Here is an 18,867-nt window from a genome sequence, read left to right as displayed (position 1 = left end):
CTCAGGCCCCATTCCAGATCCACTGCACGAGAAACACTGAGGGTGGGCCCAGCAAGCTGTTTTAACTAGCTCTCCCTGTGATTCTGATGCTTGCTAAGGTTTGAGAACCACTGATGGAGGACAGTTTTCCTCGACGTCACAGACAACTGCCCTGTTTAGACCATTATACCTATAGTTAGAATTAACTCTATTTAGTGCTGGAAATCTAGGAATCCCTGCATTCAGAAAGCCACAAAGACACTCACCAGCTCTAGCACACATCCTACCTCACCTTCCATTACAACTCTCTACACCAGCCCCTCACGATGCCCTGGACAGACAGGGCCTTCCGTCCTCCACGCCGCTGGGTTCTGAAGGTCAGTCCATGGATAGGACACTTCCATTCTTGTTCCATTTCATGCCACCTGAGACCACAGATAATAGCGAAACCTTTCCCAGGGTGAGAGCCCAGTATACCAATTGTCGGCAGCCCACAGAACTGCTCTTACATTAAAGAACACTTGTACTTACTGGTTGAAAATAAGAAAGCTATTCGAGTTTCTTCAGCTGTCTAACACTGATTACCACCACCGCCCTGTGCCAGTCACCTGCCCCACCTGGACCTGTTCCCCGCTCCTGTGTGCAAGGAGATGATACGCAGAGCCTGTCTACACCCTTCAAAAAAACATCTGGGCCGCGGCGCGCGCGCCCGTCGGAGGGGGAGGGACAGGGAGAAAAAAAAAAAAATCTGTTCTTATCCCGCAGCAAGCTTACAAGTAAGAGGAAGATTAATAGTTTAACAACTGCAACCAACATTAAATGTATTTATATTTTGGGTACTCTTACCCAAGCTCCCTTATTTGATGCCATCATTGCAAATACTAACAATTATTACTCTGGCTAAAATTTATTGGGCATTAATAAATTATGTGCTGGCCCTGACCTAAGCCCTTTAATTGTTACAGGATCAGCATATACATGCTGTAGGTGGAACTTCTATTTTCCCCATTTACACATGAGAAACCTATTAAATGAACAGACAAAGTGATTACCTTCATCAGAGTCCAAGGATACCAAAAGCTACCCAAGGCTGACCACAAAGGACAGGGTCCAGGACCCTGACCCCTCTCTACACCCAGGCCTGATCATCCTTACTAGCTCCTACCTTGACAGGTAAATGCTGGGAACAATGCTATAACAATGCTGCATCACAATGTCAAAGCCTTAGAAACTTCTAGAAATAGGCTACCTAAATAATACACTTACCTTTTATTTTTAGTTAATTAATTAATTAATTTATTTATTTATTTATTTTTGGCTGCATTGGGTCTTCGTTGCTGCACGCGGGCTTTCTCCAGTTGCAGCAAGTGGGGGCTACTCTTCGTTGTGGTGTGCAGGCTTCTCACTGCAGAGCACGGGCTCTAAGCATGAGGGCTTCAGTAGTTGTGGCATGCAGGCTCAGTAGTTGTGGCTCTCAGGCTTTAGAGGGCAGGCGCAGTAGTTGTGGCCACACGGGCTTAGCTGCCCCGCAGCATGTGAGATCTTCCTGGACCAGGGCTCGAACCCGTGTCCCCTGCATTGGCAGGCGGATTCTTAACCACCGCACCACCAGGGAAGTGCCTACACTCAGCTTTTAGATCTAAACATTTCGTACTTAAAAACAGGATCTTGTTTAACAACCTTTATTTACTACTTGGTAATAATGAAGAAATAGTTTATGGCATGGTCTCTCCAAACTTAGTTTATTCTTGCTTCTGACATAATCATGTGGCATAACAAGAAAAGGTGCAACTTAAGAGACAGACAGAAAATACCCCCTGAGAACTGGCATGCTGATTTGTGGTAGAGATAATAAGCACTTTACACATACATTATCTCATTTTAATGATAGTTTTATTAACTATGAACTATTTCCCCCAATTCTACTGGCAAAGAAAACTGAGGCTCAGAGATCTCAGAGAAAAAAAAAAAACACACACACCAAAAAAAATACAAGTTATAAAGGCAAATGTAACACTTGTCCTGCTGGTTATTAGTACATCAGGCTTGAGACAAATTACTGAAGCCCTCTGCAAACCTCACTGCCCCTTGTATAAGAAGAATTATTCACACTGTAAAGATGTACAGAGTGGCTACGCCTATAATGGCTACTTAGGACATGGTGGTTCTTACCTTTCTTTTACTGTGACTTTTTAAGAAACTTTATTGCCAAAATTAAGACGTGAAGCTCAATCCCAAGTCAGCCTGATGTACTATACTGAAAAGAGCACTGAGAAACCAGAGTCCAAACTTCTAGCCCTGACTCATCAAATCACCACCAACAGGCCTCCTTCTTACTACTGTGTCTACCTCGCAGGTCTGCAGCTTCCTTTGTGTAAGTTCACTGAGACAGACTGGATGACCTTATCCCTAAGGTCCCAGGCTGCTCTCAGATTCTGTTTTCTTTCACTTGACCAAAGCCAAACCAAAAGTTATTCACAGGAGCACCGGAAACTGAAGCGCATAACTTTCAGTTACTATTTCACCAGAATACTGCAGGTACCAATAAAAACTAATCTCAAGTACACACATTTTACAATCAACTCTTTAATATTTACCGTAGGTGTGTGCTTTTCCAAAGCCAGACCCCAGTTCTAAGTATTTACTCTAGAGAAAATGAAGATATATGTCTTGATATTTATATTTATGACCTTCTGGAAATGCAGGTGGGGGAAGAGAGATTTGAACACAAAGATTAACATGAAATACTCATCTTCATGGGCATAAGGGTATCAGCCCCTCCCAACTCAGCTCCAGCACTCCTGGCTGAATAGTCCCCCTACCAGCATTCTCAGTGTGTTGGCAGGACACAGCTCCTTAAACCACAGTCCCCTGCTGTTCTGTGAGGCCAAGCTCAAAGGGGCAGAAAGGGATCTGAGTAGCGTGACACCCTCCCAGGAAGAGCCAGCAGACTACTGCGGAGCACTGGGGTGAGACAGGAGCCAGTGGAGTACTGAGGGGCACTGGGGTGAAGCAGGCACATTCAAAGCTGCTCAGAAACACGTCCTAAGCTATTCAAATGGCACTCTGCATTTAAACCTGGTCAGATGACGCACACATAAAAAATAAAAGGGCAATTACAATTAATCTATGTAGCTCATATTCAGGTAGTAAGTATTAGCTACAGAGCAGTTTCTCTAGAAACCATCTCCCCATTCCACACAGTAATTGTGGGAACTGCCACATGCTGGATTATGTGAGAAGGGCCCTGCCCTTGGGCACAGTGGGTTAGTGTGAGGATGGCCGCCTGACCCAAGGCTACTTATTCATCAGGGCCCCTTCCCCAGGCAAGTCTTAGACGAAGCACTAATATGAACAACTCAAGAGCTCTAAGTAGCTGCTTTCTGCTCCCCTTCTCCATGCGAAAATGAAGCCTACCAGGCAGGAGGGAGTCAAGATGAGAAAGCAGATCCCAATGGACTTGAAGTCCTGATTTTAGCTGTTCATGAAACACAGCCACATCCCTACTTCTGTGGCTAAGTTGTTTCAACTCTTTCTAGGTTTTCATAAATCACCACCCAAAATCTTGCAGATATATTCCTCTTTTTACCTATGCTAACTTAAGTTCTGTTTTTGTCAACTGTAACTAGTACTCATGCAACACCAAAATTCTTTTCTGCACAGCCAGCTGTTTTCCTTTCAATATCCCTGTAAGGCAGACAGCCATATATCACTGGTCTTCTTCATTTTCTCACATGCATCTCACATTAGTCTTGAGAGGCAGACCAAATAATATAGCCAATTTTATAGATAAGAAAACTGAGGATCAGAAGGGGTAATCTGTTTACCAAAGAATGCTGGAGTCAGGACTCAAACCCACAGCTTTAGGGTCCAGTGCTGTTTTCCCTCCACCAGGAATTCTCCCCAAACTAGACTTCCTTGACATACATATGGGTTAAAAATAACAGAAATGATCTACCTAGAGTCACAGCAAAAGCAATGAAGCCAGAATTCAAACCCTCGTATTCCACCTCCCTGATATACTGCTTCTATTAGACAGAAGTAGAAAAGACAGCATTACACAGCAAGAGAAGAAAGGGGAAGACTACCAGTCCCACAGGGCTGTTCATCTGAAACTAAACGAAGGGTCTCCTCTAAAGCAACGCAAAAACCCTGCAGAGCCTAGTTTTCTGGCCAGTACATGGTAACATTACTTAGGGCAACGGAGAGGAAGTCCACTCAGAGTGAGAACAGCTGAGGGAACCTTCTCTGATCACAACGGAACCATCAGTTCCATTCCCAGAACTGAGAAGCACTTCAGTCATGCAATCAAGACAACAGAAAAGGGAAGGAACACATCATGGTCTTTTCTAATTAAAGTAGGGAAGTCACTCTGGAGACAGGTCACCTCTGGGAGCAGGTAGAAGCAGGTGGATGGGAGAGTAAAAAACACATGGGGTAATGTAATGTAGACCTCGTACTGTTAACTCTTGGGTAGGATGATGGGTGTTCATTATGAAACAAATCAATAAATACAAAAAGGCTATGAATGGACCAAAGACGACAAGGTCATGAACCAAGAATCGGGAATAATTTATTTCTGTGTACCTGAAACCAATCTGGAAAAAAAAAAAAAAAAGAGACAGACAGAAAATGTAATTACTAAGGCTTTCCTAGGAGCACATTGGCATGGAAATGCTAGACTAGGGCTCTAGTCCTGGCTTTGTCACATTATGTGAGCCCAGGCATGTAAATTAAAAATGCCAAAAATAAATAATAAATAAAAATTAAAAAAAAAAAAAAAAAAATGTCTTCCAGGGCTTCCCTGGTGGCGCAGTGGTTGAGGATCCGCCTGCCAATGCAGGGGACACGGGTTCGAGCCCTGGTCTGGGAAGATCCCACATGCCGCGGAGCAACTACGCCCGTGAGCCACAACTACTGAGCCTGCGCGTCTGGAGCCTGTGCTCCGCAGCAAGAGAGGCCGCGATAGTGAGAGGCCCGCGCACCGCGATGAAGAGTGGCCCCCGCTCGCCGCAACTAGAGAAAGCCCTCGCACAGAAACGAAGACCCAACACAGCCAAAAATAAATAATAAATAAAAATTTAAAAAATAAAAAATAATAAAAATGCCTTCCAGGGCTTCCCTGGTGGCGCAGTGGTTGAGAGTCTGCCTGCCAATGCAGGGGACACGGGTTCGAGCCCTGGTCTGGGAGGATCCCACATGCCGCGGAGCAACTAAAGCCCGCGAGCCACAACTACTGAGACTGCGCGTCTGGAGCCTGTGCTCCACAACAAGAGAGGCCGCGATAGTGAGAGGCCCACGCACCGCGATGAAGAGTGGCCCCCGCTTGCCGCAACTAGCGAAAGCCCTCGCACAGAAACGAAGACCCAACACAGCCATAAATAAATAAATAAATAAATAAGTTAAAAAAAAAAAAAAAAAAAGCCTTCCATTTACATAACAGGTAAGTTACCTTCAACATCAATTTTCTCCATTTTCAAAAAAAAAGTACCACATATTTACTGTAAGAAAATTACTTTTTACATAATTATTATGGTCAAAAATTGGAAAAAAACTAATATGCAACAACAGGGATTGGTCAAATACATCTCTACAATGGAATGTTATTAGAAAAGGTGTGTGGAACCAGAATTTCACACACCACTGATGGCTGTATAAATTCGTACATCTCCTTTGAAGGGCAATTTCTTACTATCTACCAAAGTTACAGACGTGTGTATATACATACCCCTTGACTCAGTAATACTCCGTGAAATTTAGCCTATAGGAGTATATATATACACAGACATATATACAAGGTATACAAAGTTTTCTTTTTTTAAATCCTATCATTGTTTACAATATTAAATAATAAATATATCCAACAATGAGAGATTGATTACATAAACCACGGTACATCCATACCACAAAGAGGCTATGAAGTGGTAAGGAAAGATCACCAAGACACACTGCAAAGTAAAAAGGGGATGTGTAGACAGAATGGTATTATCAGTACACTAACTTCTGCATAAAAAAGCAGGAAGTGTATTTTTCTTTGGTTTTATTTTCACAAAATAAAACACTGAAAGGAATCACAAGAAACTAAGAAGAGTACGTACAAGTGTGGAGAGAGGGTGAGGAAAGATACCCAGAAATGGGCAAATGGAAACACAAGGATGGCAGGGAGACTGCCTGAAAACCTGTTTTTTTGAAAAATTGTAATTCTGGCCATAGGTTTTTTATTTATTTATTTATTTTAAAAATATATTTATTTATTTATTTTTGGCTGAGTTGGGTCTTTGTTGCTGCACGTGGGCTTTCTCTAGTTGCGGTGAGTGGGGGTTACTCTTCGTTGCAGTGCACAGACTTCTCACTGCGGTGGCTTCTCTTGTTGCAGAGCACAGGCTCTAGGTGCACGGGCTTCAGTAGTTGTGGCACGTGGGCTCAGTAGTTGTGGCTCGCGGGCTCTAGAGCGCAGGCTCAGTAGTTGTGGCAGATGGGCTTAGCTACTCCACGGCATGTGGGATCTTCCCGGGCCAGGGCTTGAACCCGTGTCTGCTGCATTGGCAGGCGGATCCTTAACCACTGCACCACCAGGGAAGCCCTGGCCATAGGCTTTTTAAAAAGGGGTAATTAGAAAGCTTTTATCTTGCCAGAAAATACAAAAATTAAAACAGTACCACACCAACCAATGCAACAACCTAAATGAATCTTATAGCATTATGTTGAGTGGACATAAAAGCACACAGGACGTAATTCCATTTATGTGAAGTTTAAAAATAGGCAAAACTAATTGATGTGATAGGAATAAGAGGAGTTACCAACCCCTAGAGGATACTAAGAGGCATGAGGAAACCTTGGACACTGGAATGTATTATATCTTGATTTAGAGGCTGGTTATAAATGGGCTTATACGTGTAAAACTTCACCAAGCCATACAATTAAATTAGTGCATTTAATGTACTTTACTGTGTGTGTATAGATATACATTACACTTCAGTAAAAATTTTTAACAATATCAGAATTGTTTTTGAGAAATATTTAATGTGATAAAAAGCCTGTATCATGTTAAATCAAAAAAAGGTAGAATTTTACACTGATAAGGACTAAAATCATACTTCTGAATTAGAATAAGAAGTAGGAAGAGGAGGAAAGGATTAAAGAAAATACACCAAAAAGGTAACTCAGGATGGCAGAATTTTCTTTATACTTCACAGTATTTTCAAAATTATTTAGTTAAAATAATCATATTCTTTTAATTCAGAAAAAGTACTAATTAACCTGGGGTTTGAGGACATAATAGAAAAAATAAAGATCTACAACTTTAAAAGAGCCTTTAAGCCTTTAAACATTTAAAATACAACAACATTGGTACAAACTTGAGTGACTGACTACAAAGGACCAGGTTAACATCCAAACAGTGTGCAAACATGGCCTGTTTATTTTACAAAGTACAAGATATCCAGAAAGGGGAGGGGAAAAAAAAACAAGCCTAAAAATCCCTAAGAAGGGGGTGGGGGAAAAAAAAAAAAAATCCCTAAGAAGGCAGAGAAACCATTGTGCCGGAGATTCAGAGACAGGAAATTAGAAAATTAAACATTTTCCCACAGATAATACAAAAGGACTGAAATCTGCTTAAAACTCTGAAGGCTCAGCTGTTGAGGTGCCTTTGCTCTGGGGGTTCTTATCTTAAAGATTTTAAAAATTCAAGAAAGGCAGTAAGATTTAATTATGAATGTCAGGACCTACCTCAATGTGTAGGGAAGGAGTAAATTTAGTAGGTAATTGTTCCTTTAGTAAGTTTAGTAAGATACCACCCCCGCACCCCAAACAATCCATTATTAGCTGTATGGAGAGTATCTTGTCTTAGTTCTCCACAACTAGAATTCAAATTTTAATTCTCATTTAGTACAAGTAATTAATTCTAGATTCTCTTCCATTATTTCAACTGGAGATAATTTTTACGATATTACTTTCTAATGACCAAAAGGAAGAAAAAACACTAATCCACTCCACTGCCAGGCACTTTATTTTATTTTGCTTTATTTTTTAATTAATTTTTTTTTTTTTTGGCCGTGCCACGCAGCTTGCAGGATCTTAGTTCCCCGACCGGGGATTGAACCCGGGCCCCAGCAGTGAAAGTGCCAACCAAGTTCTAACCACTGGACTGCCAGGGAATTCCCCACTTTATTTATTTTATTGGAGTATAGTTGATTTACAATGTTGTGTTACTTTCTGCTATACGGCAAAGTGATTCAGTTATACATATACATATAGCCACTCTTTTTTAGATTCTTTTCCCATATTCTACTCAATACTCTGTAATGCCAGGCACTTCGGATGCAGCATCAAACATTTCCACTTGCGCAGCTATGTTATCGGAGTGAAACCCATTCGAGCAGAATATTGCGTAAGAGCAGAGAAACCTGAGGAACAGTCTGCATCTGGTTGTGGAAGTAAATTGAGGCAAGAATGAAAATGTGGGATTAGTTCAGCAAAGCAAACCTGGGCAGGTGAAGGGAGAATGGAAGGTAAAGCACAATACCTGTGACTAAAACTGCCTCCCAAGAGCTTATTTCCAATAGCCTTCCTTAGGCATTTGAGTTGGGGGAACAAGGGAAAAAAGGACATGAGGAATTCTCAAGTAATTAAGTACCACATAAAACATCAGTGTACTCAAAATCCTATGTCTACTATTCAACAGATGATTATTTAAGTTTCATATGACGAAACATTTATTACTACAGAGAAACTATGATGTGTGAAACAACCTACAGGCTGGCTATCACATTTCCAGGGATTCAGCGAGGAAGCATTATAAAAATAATGCCTCTTTAAAAGTTAAGCCCTTTTGGCTTTATTGTCATCATCACCTCCATAAGTTATTATGGCTATCTTTTGTCAAATTATCCAAAGTACCTAGAACTGATTGAACTTTCATGACAGTAAAATCAGATGAGAAGCCAAAGTTCACTGGGACTCTAATATTACTGGCACTGGTATCTCTTGAGTCAGTTTTTTAGGCTCTCCAAACCTTAAGTAAACAAATCCAACGGCCAGTGAAAACTGACACACCCAGAAACTCTCAGTGAAACCTTGACTTCACAGTTCACAATAGACTGTCCTATTCCCTCTACAGGTGGCCTTGCCTGGAGCTAAAGGTCAAAAGAAAACAATCCCCAACACCTTCACACTTTACGGGGGGGAAAAAATGAGGAAGAAAAAAACAACAAGCAGGCTTCAAGGAGAGGTCGGGAACACGGGTACATACGTACCATACCTTCTGTTTTTCCTGACTGCTTCGTCTTAGTACCTTAACTAGAAAAATTTCATCTACATTCAAATTTCTTCAAACATCAGATGGACAGGATGCTAGAGCTAGGAGCCTTCAAGATGATCAGTATCTTCAGCCCCAACCTGACCAGCAGGACCCACCCTCAGCCCACTCCGCTCTACTCCCACAGGCCAAAATCAACCTACCCTGGAACCAGGGTCCAGGATTCTCAACTAACCTTCATGACAAGAAACCAATCTGCTCAAAGAAACCTATGAAGGCAGATTCTGAGGCTGCTCTCAACAACATCCTAACAAAGTGTTTCTAAGAAACAAAGTTTGGAACATCCCTAAAAACAGGTTAGCTATCAGGAACATGCATTTGGGAGGTATTTTTGGTAAGAGGGACTTTCTGCACTTCAGCAAATCGCATCATTTAGGAAGCAACCTACTGGTAGTATTAACAGTATATGCAAAAAAAAAAACTGCCCTAATCTGTCTCTGCCTTCACTAAAGGATTTCATATGTCAATATTAGTACAGAATTAGTCCCTGTGATTCTCCAGGCTGTTCCATATGTAAAAAGTTTAAAGACCTGCCACCTGCTACCACCCCAAAAACACCCTTGCCAATCTTGACCAAAGACAGTAAACATCCTGAGCAATGGTATTTACTTCCAAAACGATCAGCAGGATAATAAAAAGGAAGGGGAGAGGAGATGCTTTTGTTTTCCAAAGCCACGTTATTTCCTTCGTGATTTCTTTAAAAGCCATTTCTTCTCAGTGCCTAGATCCACTTCTTAGAAATAGAAATCTGGCTTTTACCTGTAGCAAAACCATGTCCACTCACCCCACTTTCTAAACATTCGAAGTAAAACCTGAGGCCACAACTTTTGCAATATACAAAGACAATAATTCTAAAAATAAAGTTTCACAAAGCAGTATAGGTCAAATTTAGAGACAAATCTGGGGGTCTAATAAAAAAACTGGACATTTACTGACTTTCTTAAAACACTTACCCACTCTTCCACATTGGGGGGCTGCTCATCATAAATACGTTCCTTGTCCCACAAAATATTTGACTTGTCATACTGGTCCATCTTTCTTCGAGTTTTCACGGCAAAGAAAATTATTAAAGCAAAAGCCACAATAACCATAAACCCCAGCACAATGGCAATGGCCTAAAAAGAGATGAAAGATATTGACATATTTAGCTTTTAATTGCTTACTTTATCCCAACCCACACTCTACAAATACCTAAGGCCCTACTAAATATCTATTGTTTAACTGCTATAAAACTGATACAAATGGTTACATTTTAGAAATATAAAACCTAACCCAAACTAGTTCAGCTAAGGCTAGCAACACACACACACACCAACCTTGATTCAATCCTTGGAATGAACATAAATCCCTGTTTTAGAATTATAGAAAACTAGTTCCAAAGCCTGAGCACCAAGGGGCCATATTTTCATAAACAGATGAGAATGGCCAATAAATTAACTCATCACTGGTATACTTCTAAAGGGCTGGAAAATGTTATTCTCAGAAGTAGTTTTATTATTATTTTTTTTAACATCTTTATTGGAGTATAATTGCTTTACAATGGTGTGTTAGTTTCTGCTTTATAACAAAGTGAATCAGTTATACATATACCTATGTCCCCATATCTCTTCCCTCTTGTGTCTCCCTCCCACCCTCCCTATCCCACCCCTCTAGGTGGTCACAATGCACCGAGCTGTCAAAAGTAGTTTTAAGTACCCAATCATGCTTATAGCCTTGTTCGTAACACAAGCCTGGCACAACTTTTTACACTGAATTTAAATTTCAGTCTTACCAAAAATTATGCAGATACACTCTAACCAAGCTATAAATTAGAGAGAATGGGCTAATGATCCATTTAGTCTGTTAGTTTCCTCTGTTTTAGGTGTCTTTTGTGTGCTTACTAGAAGAGCCTGTGACAAGGAAACCCTACCCCTGACAGTTCTCCTAGTGTCTGACAGGTATGTTAAGTGGTACACTGGCCTGGAGGCACTTGGGAGTTGAGACAGGTACCAGGGCTCTGGCCTGGATGTCTGGTAATGGGTAACAGGAAGCTCTCTTTGCAGCTGTCTATGTAACAGTGGTATCCTTTTTCAAAGAATACAGGTTTCAGGTAGTCAGAGGACTAAGAGGGATGTCAGTATGGTAAGAAAGGAATACCAGCCCTCAGCCCTATTTACCACAGACACTCTGAATGTCAACAACAAAACTCTGAAACCTATATTTCAGTCTTCAAAATAATGGTAGTTATTGGAGAAGGTCTAACCCCCAAAAAGAGACTCATCCTGGTAAAAGAATGAAAATTCCTGGGTCAGTATACAGAGAAAGAAAAAAAGGAAAAAAGATTAGTAAGTTAGAAACATTTTCTTAATTAGGATGACTCATGGTTACTGAAAAGCAGGGTTCTCCACCCCACCTGCACATTTGAATCACCTGACAGCTTTTTGAAATACTGATTTACACAGTGAAAATTAGAAAACATTTTTATAAGAAATTAAAGAAGACCTAAGTAAATGGAAAGACACCCTATGTTCATGGATCAGAAGACTTATTGTAAATATGACAATTCTTCTCCCAGCTAGGATTTTGAAGGATTGCATTGATCTACAAATTCAACATGATCCTAACATTCATGTGAAAATGCAAGAGACCTAGAATCTAGCCAAAAGAATCTTGAAAAAGAAGAACAAAGTTGGAGGACCCCCACTTCCCAATTTCAAAATTGACGACAAAGCTACAGCAATCAAGAAGTGTGGTACTGACCTAAGGACAGAAACACAGGTAATGGAAACAAATTGAGAGTCTAGAAAAATATCGTCACATTTATGGTCAATTCATTTTTGACAAGGGCATGAAAATAACTCAATGGAGAAACAGTCCTTTCCACAAATAACACTAAGACAACTGGATATCCACATGCAAGAAATGTTGGACCCCTTCCTTATAACATGCCCCAAATTAACTCAAAATGGATCATGGACCTAACTGTTAAGAGCTAAAATTATAAAACTCTTAGAAGAAAACATATAGGAGTAAATCTTTGTGACCTCAAATTAGGCAAAGTGTTTTTAGATACGACACCCTTTTGGGGTGCAAAAGCAATGAAGAAAAATTAAATTAGACCTCACCAAAATTAAAAAACTTTTGTGCAAAGAACATCATCCAGAAAGTGAAAAGAGAATGACAAAACGGAGAGAAAATATTTGCAAATCATATTATAAGGGACTTGTATCCAAATATATAAAATTTCTTACAACTCAATAAATATCCAAATAGCCCAACTAAAAAATGGGCAAAGATTCTGAATAACCGTTTCTCCAAAGAAGATATACTAATAGCCAATAAGCACAAGAAAATATCATTAGCTATCAAGGAAATGCAAATCAAAACCAAAATGAGGTACCACTTCACACCCATTAGCATGGTTAGACTCAGACAAAAACAATGCTGGGGGATGTGGAGAAATTGGAATCCTCATACATTTCTGGTAAATGTATAATAACGCAACCTCTTTGTAGAAGAATGTGACAGTTCCTCAAAAGGTTAAACACAGAATCTCCGTAAGACCCATCAATTCTACCCCTAGGTATATACTGAACTCAAGAGCCGTTAAAACATAGGTTTCACACAAAAATTCGTAACAGCCAACGTGGAAATAGCCCAAATGTCTGTTAACTGGCGAATAAATAAAATGTGGTATATCCCCACAATGGAACGGTATTCAGCAATAAAAAGGAATGAAGTACTGGTACATGTTCTAACATGGATGCACCTTAAAACATTAATGCTAAGTGAAAGAAGCCAATCATAAAAAAACACATCTTGTATGAGTCTGCTTATATGAAATATCCAGAATAGGCAAAACCATAGAACAGGATAAGTGGTTTCTCGATCTGGGGACGGTTAGTGAAATGAGGAGTGACCGCTAATGAGGATGGGGGTTTTTTCTGGGGTAGTGAAAATGTTCTAAGATCAACTGTGGTGATGGTTGCACAACTCTGTGAATATACTAAAAATACTGAACTGTATTTTAAATGGATGAATTAGATGGTATGTTTAATCATACCTTAATGACACCCAGCCCTTCTCCCAGTTTCTGATTTAAATAGAAGTGGGGCGTGGCATCAATATCTTTTTAAACATTCCCAAAGTGAATCTATTAAGCATCCCAAGATGAGAGCCTCTGACCCAAGGAAAGAGGGGAGGAAAAAAACAAAACTATCCATACCTCCTGGGGATCCACCACACAGTAGTGATATAAATATTGATCCACATAGATTCCAGCAGCTGCAGGTGTATAAAACTGGTTGCAGAGGGCATATATTTGTGAACTGTAGAGAGACCCAGATGCCTGGGCAGTTGGGTTGACTCCAATTATATAGACAATTGTGGCAATAAACACCATAATGGCCAGGACAGCACTCACTATTATCACAGTCAAATAAAATCTTCTTGTTCTAGATATTTCAGATCTTATAACGCTGGTAACAAATATCACCAATGCAGCCATGAAACAAAAGGCAGCCATGGCCAGTAGGAATCCCTTTGCAGCTCTTGGATCTGTATAGCCTCCTCCATAGCCATAACCGTAGCCATAACCATAGCCATATCCACTTCCGTAGCTACCAAAGCCACTTCCTCCATAAGGGTAGCCAATACCACCTCCTATTAAGGTTCCATAGCCTCTGTCCCAGGCAAGAGTGGAGGCAACACAGGCAAAAATGGCAATGCACATCACGATAATAAGCATAGACAGAATCCGAATCACTCCTGGAGGAGAGGTCCATTTGTAGAAGTGGAGAATTTCATCTTCCGGGTAGAAAGAATACGCTGGCTGAGAGAGCATTGGTCGAACGTGCATCTCTCCACCATATACGTCATTGCTTGGTGCATAATGATTGGGTTTGCTGAAAAGCACATGAAAATTTTAAGTTAGCAATTTGTAGTGGTGAGCAGAAAGAACAAATAAAGTACCTGGAATAATCTGAACAAACCACTGGCAAATAAAACTATTATTTGTACTGTTCCACTGTAATGGGGCAATCTGTATCCTCCCACACCCCTACCAAATTCAAATATCAAAATCCTAACTCCCGGACTTACCCAGTGGCACAGTGGTTAAGAATCCGCCTGCCAATGCAGGGGACACAGGTTCGAGCCCTGGTCTGGGAAGATCCCACATGCCGCGGAACAACTAAGCCCGTGCGCCACAACTACTGAGCCCGCGTGCCCAGAGCCTGCACACCACAACGAAGAGTAACCCCCGCTTGCTGCAACTAGAGAAAGCCCACGCGCAGCAACGAAGACCCAACACAGCCAAAAATAAATAAATAAATAAATTTTTTTTAAAAAAGAGGCCCCAGAGACCTCTCTCACCCCTTCTACAATGTGAGGATACAAGAAGTCTGCAATCTGGAAGATGGCCTCCACCAGAACCGGACCATGTTTGCACCATATCTTGGGCTTCCAGCCTCCAGACTGTGAGAAATAAGTTTCTGTTGTTTATAAGCCACCCAGTCTATGGTACTCTATTACAGTAGCCCCAACTGACTCAGACATCCATTGAACAGTAAACATATCTGTGCATGATGCATCAGAATCACCTGGAGGGTTTGTTGGCCCTCATCCCCAGAGCTGCTGAGTCTGCAGGTCTGGGGTAGAACAAGTTTCTAGATGCTGTTGATGCTGCAGTCTGGAAACCACACATTGAGAATGACTGCTTAGTTTCTACGGAACAGAGGTTCTCAAATTTTGCAGCATGTTAGAATCACCTGGGGATGTATAAAATCCCCAGACGGAGCACTCCAGACCAGTTAAATCATAATCCCTGGGGATGGGACCCAGGGAGTTTAGAACAGTGGTATCAGCCCTTTTGCCTTTGTGACTGAAGACCGATTCCTTCAGACTTGACACTTACAGTGGCCTCCACTGGGTCACGTGTAAATCCTGGCAGCCTCGCTCTCTGACCTAAGAAAGCACATTCATTCACTTATTCATTTGGCGGCTATTTACTGGAGTTGCCAGGCTGACGCGTGCTGGGCTCTGTGCTAGGTACTGGGGATACAACAGTGAACAGGACAGCCTCAGTCCAGGCCCATCACAGAGTACAGTCTGTCAGGGCAGTAAGACATTAAACGAAGCACTACATGAACTACAGCCAGTTAAGACAAGAGCTACAAAGTAGATCAGTTACCAATGAGGGCTCATCAGAATGGTGGCTAATCAGATCAGAATCTCCTTTATAAAAATACCTTGCAAACTCCAGTAATTTAATGATAAACACACAGCTTGTAACAGACACACTGATGCGTGGACACATTGAATCTAAAAACTGTGGGCCCTGGCGAGGCAAAATTCAACTCCTAAACCAACTAAAGCCCCTTTTGTTTTTGTCATTATTTCTATAGACCGCCTTCCTCACTCCAAAGGAGACATCTTACTACTGGGTGCCACTAACCATAGGAATTAGAATTACCTGAGTCCCGTAAATGAGAATGAAAAGGAAATGGAGAAACTGGAGAGAACAATGAAATTGACAAGGAAGAAAATTCAGTAAAACATTCTACTTAGATACTTGGGTTGTTTCCATTTGGGGCTGTCATGAACAGCGTAGCTCTGACACAGTCTCCAACATACATCCTGATACACACAGGCACTTTTTTTTAGGGTATATATCCAGGAGTAGAATTTCTGGGTCAAATTTTTTTTTTAATTTTCAGCTCTACTAGACAATGTCAAACTGTTTTCTAAAGTGACTGATTCACTTATACTCCCATTAACAGTGTAATGTTCACAGAAACATTGCTTATGATAACGCCAAGCTGGAAACAGTCCAAACGTCTGCCTACAGTGCCATGGGTAACTGTGATAGAGCCTCACAATGGAATGCTACGGAGCTGTGCTATTATGACAGCCGCTAGCCGCACAGATGGACGGAGCACTTGAAATGCGGCCAGTCCCAAATGAGATGTGCTGTGAAGTGTAAAACACAAAGTGCTCATAGTATGAGGGAAGAATGTAACATCAGCAGGAGAGAACCCTAGTCCTGACTATGGACTTTGAGTGATAATGATGTGTCAATGTAGGTTCCTCAGTTGTAACAAATGCACCACTCTGGTGGGGATGTTGATAGTGGGGAAGCTATGCATGTGTGGGCAGGGGGCCTATAGGAAATCTCTGTACGTGTCTCTCAATTGTGCTGTGAACCTAGAACTGCTCTAAAAAATAAAGACTGCTAAAAAAAGAATATAAACTATCTTGTAAACCAGTGTTTATATCAATCACATGTTGAAATGATAACATTTTGGATATATTGAGTTAAGTGAAATATATTAGTAAAATTAATTTCTTTTTAATATGGTTACAAGAAAACATGAAACTACATATATGGCTCACACTGTATTTCTTTAGCACTGCTCTGAAGCAAAAAAATGAACTACAAATTCATGTAGATAAATCTTACAAGTTGAAAGAAACAAAGCAGAAAAGAATACATACAGCATATTACGTTCATACAAAGTTTAAGAACAAGTAAAACTAAACCATATTGTTCAGGATGTACAAAGTGGTAAAATAATAGAGAAAAGCAAGTGATGGCCATATGTCAGAACAGTGGTTTCCACAGGAAGGAGAGGACACAGGCAAAGACTGAGGTGCTCTATTTCTTGACTGAGATGATGATTTTGCTTTGTATTTAATTTATTCATCATTTTATATGCACATTCTGTGCCCTTTTCTATATGTATATTTCACCACTGTTTACAAAAATAAGTATGAGGTTAATGGAGCACTACTCAGTTACTATATTCTCCAGCATATCTCATTGCCATAAACAACTGTGTCCCTACCACATTCAGGTATCGGTCAGGAGGCTATGTAATAGAAGCACATCCCCTTAACTACAGTTATCAGAGTTAAAGCTACAAACTACTTAAAGGAGGAAACCCTTATCAATGTTTGACAGCAAATTTAAAACTTAAGAATTCATTGTTAAATCTCCAAATGGCTAAAGACACCAAGAACCCTCAACTTTGTTTCTTTCTTTTTTTTTTTTTTTTTTAAATGGACATTTTCTACTTTGGGGAGCTTTTTATTTTTATTTTTTTTAATTAATTTATTTTTATTTTTGGTTGCGTTGAGTCTTCGTTTCTGTGCGAGGGCTTTCTCTAGTTATGGCAAGTGGGGGCCACTCTTCATGGCGGTGCGCGGGCCTCTCACTATCGCGGCCTCTTTTGTTGTGGAGCACAGGCTCCAGACGCGCAGGCTCAGCAGTTGTGGCTCACGGGCCTAGTTGCTCCGCGGCATGTGGGATCTTCCCAGACCAGGGCTCGAACCCGTGCCCCCTGCATTGGCAGGCAGATTCTCAACCACTGTGCCACCAGGGAAGCCCCATGTTTCTTGTTTTAATATAATTAAGGAATCACTTAAAATTAACAATGTGGAAAACATTATTGCTAAGTGAAAGAAGTCAGTCACAAAAGACCAAACATTGTATGATTCCATTTCTATGAAATATCCAGAATGGACAAATCTAGAAACAAAGTGGACTGGTGGTTGCCTAGTACTAGGGGGAAATGGGGAATGACCGCTAACGGATAGAGGGGTTTCTTTGGGAAGGGGATGATGAAAATATTCTAAAACTGATTGCGGTAATGGCTGCACAACTCTGTGGATACACCCAAACCAATGAACTGCCCATTCTAAATGGGTGAATTGTCAGGTGTGTGACTTATACCTCAATAAAGGTGTTATCTGAAAAACTGACAATCTATTGCCAACAGTCATCTAAAAAAGGCATTAATATGGAAGCTTCATACCACTTGTGAAAAACAAAAAGGAACAAATATACACACAAATATAAGCCTAGACTATATTAGAGCAAACATTAAAATCAAGTGATAATAGCTCCCACTGCAGAAAAAAGCTGTCATCCTGGAAGTTATAGGTAAGAGGGAAACTCACTCTTCACTGCATACCCTTTGGTTCAATTTGATTTTACAAATCACCAAACACATAACAGTTTTATTTTATTTTATTCTATTCTATTCTATTTTATAGCAAACACATAACAGATGAAAGTTTCAACTACACCTTTTTTTTTTTTTTTTTTTTTAACATGTAATAGACTTAAAAAAAAGAAAAGGGGAATCCCCTGGTGGTCCAGTGGTTAGGACTCCATGCTCTCACTGCCGAGGGCCTGGGTTCAATCCCTGGTCAGGGAACTCAAATCCCACAAGCTGCGAGGCTCAGTCAAAGAAAAAGAAGAAGACTTACGTATTTACTTACAATTCATCAGGTCTATAAGGAGGTGGACTTTCAAGAGGCCTGGATGACATGGCTGATGTCGGTGGTCACCTGATCTTCAGGATGAGCAATGCCCCGTAGCTCCCAAGATAAGCCAATCTAAGCAACAGAAGTAGGGTAATGACATTACTACTGAGCTCATAGTTTCCTTGCATCACTAAGAAAACTAATGATATCAATCTCCAGTGACCTCTCACTCCATGGTTATTTCTCTTGTCCTTTCCACTGTCATTTTTACACACTGGACCATTAATTCTTTGAGCACAAGAAAGCATTGAGTGTAGGACTCATTC

The 18,867-nt window shown here is 40.7% G+C and overlaps 2 protein-coding genes across 8 annotated transcripts in view; one reads left to right on the top strand and one right to left on the bottom strand.

The window, feature by feature from the left end:
* Positions 1–18,867, top strand: part of LOC309619161 (survival motor neuron protein) — a 261,837-nt gene that overhangs the window by 140,126 nt on the left and 102,844 nt on the right. The window lies entirely within an intron of this gene.
* The window catches only part of OCLN (occludin), a 48,013-nt gene that overhangs the window by 21,642 nt on the left and 7,504 nt on the right, over positions 1–18,867 (bottom strand). For 5 of the 7 annotated variants that reach the window (XM_082373883.1, XM_082373885.1, XM_082373884.1 and 2 more), the window contains exons 2-4: positions 18,557–18,673; positions 13,500–14,178; positions 10,249–10,410 (exon numbers count right to left, since the gene is read on the bottom strand). In XM_082373883.1, coding sequence (XP_082230009.1) covers positions 10,249–10,410; positions 13,500–14,178; positions 18,557–18,606 — 891 coding nt within the window. In that variant the 5' untranslated portion in view covers positions 18,607–18,673. Of the gene's footprint in view, positions 1–10,248; positions 10,411–13,499; positions 14,179–18,544; positions 18,674–18,867 lie in introns of those variants that run through there. The other 2 variants (XM_082373888.1, XM_082373889.1) reach the window with 2 other exon arrangements.

Source organism: Balaenoptera borealis (genome assembly GCF_965194805.1).
Source record: "Balaenoptera borealis genome assembly, chromosome: 2".
Lineage (NCBI taxonomy): Eukaryota > Metazoa > Chordata > Mammalia > Artiodactyla > Balaenopteridae > Balaenoptera > Balaenoptera borealis.
The sequence above is the reverse complement of the archived record's forward strand: the minus strand, read 5'-3'. Positions and strand labels throughout refer to the sequence as shown.